At 39.1% G+C, this 5,362-nt stretch overlaps 1 protein-coding gene across 1 annotated transcript; it reads left to right on the top strand.

The window, feature by feature from the left end:
* The first annotated feature begins 1,389 nt into the window (after window positions 1-1,389).
* calr3b (calreticulin 3b) lies at window positions 1,390-4,974 on the top strand. The gene is made up of 9 exons (XM_046408844.1): window positions 1,390-1,560; window positions 2,014-2,115; window positions 2,364-2,567; window positions 2,666-2,760; window positions 2,866-3,075; window positions 3,289-3,402; window positions 3,527-3,670; window positions 3,765-3,857; window positions 3,960-4,974. The coding sequence occupies exons 1-9, from the start codon at window positions 1,464-1,466 to the stop codon at window positions 4,149-4,151; spliced, it is 1,251 nt and encodes a 416-aa protein (XP_046264800.1). The 5' UTR covers window positions 1,390-1,463; the 3' UTR covers window positions 4,152-4,974.
* Window positions 4,975-5,362: the final 388 nt, after the last annotated feature.

Below are 5,362 nucleotides of genomic sequence, written 5' to 3'. Positions count from 1 at the left end.
GACACACATTAGGAAGGAGAAAGCAATCAAGAAAACCAAAAGCAAAGCTACCTGAAAAGAGGACACACAGGGGAAGTGACGCTTTTCAAAATAAAACAGGACATGACAAAACCTTGAACATAATACATGGAAACACAAGACACACATGGAACATGACACAAGGACTCAAAAACAAAAAGACAGAGAACCAAGACGTGACAGAAACCTTGAACATAAAACATGAAAACACATGAGAAACAAACATGAAACATGGAAACACAAGAAACATGACACATGGATTCAAAAACAAAAAGGACAGAAAACCAGGACATGACTGAAACCTGAACTTAAAACATGGCACACTCCAACATCAGAATAAACTTCAGTTGTTCACTTGTTTCACAGTCAAAATGAGAAAACAATACTGTCATGACATTACATTACATGTCATTAGCACAATGTTCAACTAAATTTATCATGAATGTGAATTTGAGGCTGATGTATTTGATTAGTCATTGCATTGCTGCTGTTGTCATTTTGAAATTGAAACTGCATATCAGTATTACAGACATACGCCAAGCAGTGTTAAATAAAAGCAAAAGCTGACCTTACTTACGTTATAGATATTAATTTAGGTATGGTTACAATAGCTATCTAGTTGATTACCAACCTAACGCTAGCGTTGACACTGTGACTAGCATTGCTAACTAATTACCATCAGTTAGCAAAACGATCTAGTTTTGCTATTAGCTGGCTTATAGCCTTCCTTTTAATAACATAACACTTATGTATCTGCGTTACTTATATCTTCCGCCCTCATCTGATAAAAACTATGCCTCTTGCCCACATTTCCTGGTTGTTTTCTGAGTAGAAACGACTTGTTGATGTTTTCAGCCTACTAACGACCGAAAATTTCACCCAAATCTAACCGTCACCTCTGTAAGTGTTACTGTCGTCTAAAGTTGACCATTCACGTACATCAGGAGTTCTTCGCTGGCCTTATTTCCTCCATTATAAGTACACTTATTTGTGTATTTATGTCAGTTGTAGCTCCATTAATTTTGCTGACTATGTAGTCTTATACAACTGTGTTTAGCCTAAACTTGCTGCTATTTGCCAGTTCCTGAATTACTTCACCACCAGGTGAGTGGGAACAAGGTGGGACGAGGAATAGGTGGTCGAGTCCTCACCGCTAACCATTTTATTTTCTACCTAAATTGGATATTTGTCACCCTCTACTGGAGTATTGATATAACGACAACGTCTAAATTATGAAAACAACCACTGATCCTGGATCAGGCTCTGGACACGACATATGTTTCGTGGTCTACCCTTATTGGTCCAGACACACATCTTGTTGTCCAATGACAGACAGACATCTGTTCGCTGGAGCAACTCTAAAACACTCTCTTCTCTTCCTTCTCCACAAGGTAGTCACACACCACTAAGGAAGGACACTGTTAGCAGTGGAAAGTATAGCTTAGATGGGAAAAATGCAAGTCTTGGGTGTAGTTGCGGTAATATTAGCACTGTACTGTGTACATGCAAAAGTTTACTTTCGGGAGGAGTTTCTGGATGGTGGTAAGTTTGGGCTACTATTTAGTAACATTAATTGTGCAGGGTAATTCATTGCATGTTAGCTTGACTGTTAGCCATCATTTTGTTACAGTTATCATTACGAGTTTCTCTTGAAAGCATGTTCTTTTATCGAAATACTGTTTTCAATCGGTGATTCAGTGAAAAATATTTTCCTCCCCAGCTTCCTTACATCAGCTGGGTTATTAGCTAGCTAACTTTAGCAAGGCCCTCAAGCTAGCAAACGTACACTGATATCTACGTTGCTATTTACGGCCTAAGTTGCAGTAACGTTGGCAAATGAAAAGAATTTCGTTGGTTTTACAGTTTTGAAAGACCAACACCAATCGATTTACAATTGGTAATTTTCAGCAGGCAGCGTGATGCGTTTGAGAGAGGTACCATATGTATTAAACATTAGCAAGCCTAATGTTACTTTCCTTTTTCTCACCTGTTCAGATGAGTGGACAAGTCGCTGGCTGAACTCTAAGCACAAATCTGACTATGGAGAGTGGAAGCTAACGGCTGGCAACTTCTATGGAGATGCTGAAAAAGACAAAGGTATGTTCGTTTTAATCCACTTCAAAACAGCGATTCATTAGTGTTAATGATGCTGTATTTATTATTACTCAAAAGAACTACTGACATAAATATTGGTTATTATTGCAATGCTGGAAATCATCAATTGAAATTTAAAATATAGGTACTTTGGTATCTCTATTTTGTGGTAGAGTTCCCACACTCTTGGCTAAAGAGAAACTACTCAGAGTATGCCTCACTAAACTTTTCTTTTTCACTTTCTTTTTCAGGTCTGCAAACAAGCCAGGATGCTCGTTTCTATGCTCTCTCGGCCCGTTTTGAGCCTTTCAGCAATGAGGGCAAGCCTTTGGTCATTCAGTTTACAGTAAAGCACGAGCAAAAAATCGACTGTGGTGGTGGCTATGTGAAGGTCTTCCCTGCTGACTTGGACCAGGCTGAGATGCATGGAGACTCCACATACTACATCATGTTTGGTAAATGATGAAATGATTATGTTCTTGGTAATGGGTTATTATTGATATATTATATAGCAGAATTTGGAGCATCTTGTAATCAAATTATTTTCACCCAGGCCCTGATATCTGTGGCTACAGCACCAAGAAAGTCCACGTCATTTTCAATTACAAGGGCAAGAATCACCTCATCAAGAAAGAGATTAAGTGCAAGGTAATTCTGGCATTTTTGATGTGGAAAAAGATATTTTTTTTATAATACACAAACATGCGCTATCTCTCTACCTGTGGCTCGACCTAAACACTTCTGTTTTTCTAGGATGACGAGCTGACCCACCTGTACACGCTGATCCTGAATCCAGATCAGACCTATGTGGTGAAGATTGACAACGAGAAGGTAGAATCTGGCAGTCTGGAGGATGACTGGGACTTTCTCCCTTCTAAGAAAATCAAGGACCCTGAAGCCAAGAAGCCAGAGGACTGGGATGACCGTGCCAAGATTGATGATGCTGATGACACCAAGCCTGAGGTGAATAAGCAATATAACTGAGTAATGAAGATAAGCCGCATCATCCAGCATAAAATGTACCATTGTTCTGCTTTGCACTCATCGAAAGTGCTCTTATGCCCATGGGAAATTGACATAAGAGCACCCAGATTTCTACTGTGGTCTGGGGCTTTAATGAGCATCCACAATTCTGTTCATTCAAGTTCCCTCTTGGGTGTAATTGTTCTTTTTTAGGACTGGGACAAACCTGAAAACATTCCAGATCCTGATGCCAAAAAACCTGAAGATTGGGATGAGGATATGGACGGCGAGTGGGAGCCACCCATGATCCCCAACCCAGAGTACAAGGTAGACTAAAGCTGGATGGTCATGGCCAGAGCTTGAGCTTTGTGTGATCTCCTCTTCAAGAGAAATGCTTAACATTCACTCCACAAATGCCTTTGCGTCCTGGTAAATACTTGCTGTTTTGCAGGGGGAGTGGAAACCCAAACAGATCGACAACCCCAACTACAAGGGACCCTGGGTGCATCCTGAGATTGACAACCCTGAGTACAGCCCAGATTCAAACATCTACAAATTCGGCAACGTTGGTGTTCTAGGCCTTGATCTTTGGCAGGTGAGACAGAGAGAAGGAGATCATCTGTGAGTGATTTTATTGCCATAGTGATGCTTGAACTACAGCATAACACTTCTTACCCTGTTTACCTTAGGTGAAATCAGGTACCATCTTTGACAACTTCCTGATCACAGACAGTGTGAAGGAAGCAGAGGACATCGCAAAGGAGACATGGGGTGTGACAAAAGTATGCTGTTATTCTTTTTAAGCCATATGTCATTTGTACAACTGTTGTTGAAACTTGTCAATGAGATACTGAATAGATTAATTATCAAAACTTCTACCACAGGAGCCAGAGAAAAAAATGAAACAGGAGCAAGATGACCTGAAGCGAAAAGAAGAAGAGGAGAAGAACAAAGAGCAAGACACTGAAGATGATGACACTGATGAAGACGGTGCAGAAGACATAGATGAGGAGGAAGAAACAAAGGAAGACATAGAGGAAGTACTTTCAGAAATGGATCCCAAAGATGAGCTTTGAGGAGGTGTGGCCAGATATTTTTTTTCTGTCCCTCCTTTAGAAACTCTGTCCTTTATTTCCCAGGGGTATTGTGGCTGCTGTGCATCCTTCCCCTGAGATTTGGACGTAACCCAACTTGGGGGCAAATGTCATGTAGAATGGCAAAATGGGTGTTAATGGACTTAGTTTCTCTTTTTATTTTGGTCATGATATTACCACGTTTCCCCTGAATTAATGGATTGATTGTAAGGTTTTCTACCCAAAAATTCCATTTCCCATTTTCTAATAATAATAAGAGAATAAGGAGGCACTGACATCTTGATTTTTCTTGATTCTGTGATGTTATTTGCAGATTCCATTGCATAGGTTTCAGTTTGCCAGAGCTGTGACTAAAATGACAGTTGAGATTTGCGGACAAAATCTATTAGCCATTCAGATTTTAACTTTTCTCTTGCTGCCTGGTGAAACATAAAATGCACATAACTAGACATACAATACACAAGCTGTAGCAATCATAAAATACAGACAAATCAAAACTGTAATGTAACTCATTTTGGTTATGTCTGTCGCACTGATGTTTTTTTTTTCCCCTTCTGAACTCTTGAATGAAGTCATTATGCAGAAATTAACCTTTATCAGAGTGCCCAGTTAAATTGTTTTTCTACATTGAAACAGTGTGAGTTCAACATGTCTTAGAAATGATGGGACCTGCATTATATCCTGAAAGTCTGGAGAAACAGATGGTGAGCCCCTGGTGTGACTCATGACATAAGGGTCACATTCTTATTTTTACTGGACAGAATGTTATTGATACCAAAGTTTTTATTAAAAGATTATAATCTTATTGTCTGGTCATATTTTGTACTGCATTTGCACATTTTTGGAAGTATGTTGTTTTAGCTTTAGTTATCTGACTTCATAACATATTTAACTTCATGTTTTGTTGTCGTGAACAGAATGGAAAACAAAAATGTGAACCTGCTATATTATAATTTTTAAATCTGTATTTGTCCTGATGGGAAACAGCAGATATATAATAGTAAAAGTGTTTGCAATGGGGGAGGTTTCAGGGGGAAAAAGGTGAAATGTGATTATTCGTTAACCAAATGAAGTTCTTCTCAAACTGTGGGAATAAGAAACAGATTTCAAGGGAAAGATTTTCATTTGTTGAGTGCTGAATGTCAAATAAAAACAAGCAGTAATATGTTACTGTTCTCAGGGCTGAAATAACC

This window comes from Scatophagus argus, chromosome 13 (genome assembly GCF_020382885.2).
Source record: "Scatophagus argus isolate fScaArg1 chromosome 13, fScaArg1.pri, whole genome shotgun sequence".
NCBI classification, from domain to species: Eukaryota; Metazoa; Chordata; class Actinopteri; family Scatophagidae; genus Scatophagus; species Scatophagus argus.
The sequence above is the reverse complement of the archived record's forward strand: the minus strand, read 5'-3'. Positions and strand labels throughout refer to the sequence as shown.

Excerpts from the sequence above, each read along its gene's own strand:
- calr3b (XM_046408844.1), top strand. The coding sequence starts at position 1,464 with ATGGGAAAAATGCAAGTCTTGGGTGTAGTTGCGGTAATATTAGCACTG. Across the intron at positions 2,568-2,665 it reads CACATACTACATCATGTTTG|GCCCTGATATCTGTGGCTAC; the intron begins GTAAATGATGAA and ends ATTTTCACCCAG. Across the intron at positions 3,076-3,288 it reads CTGATGACACCAAGCCTGAG|GACTGGGACAAACCTGAAAA; the intron begins GTGAATAAGCAA and ends GTTCTTTTTTAG.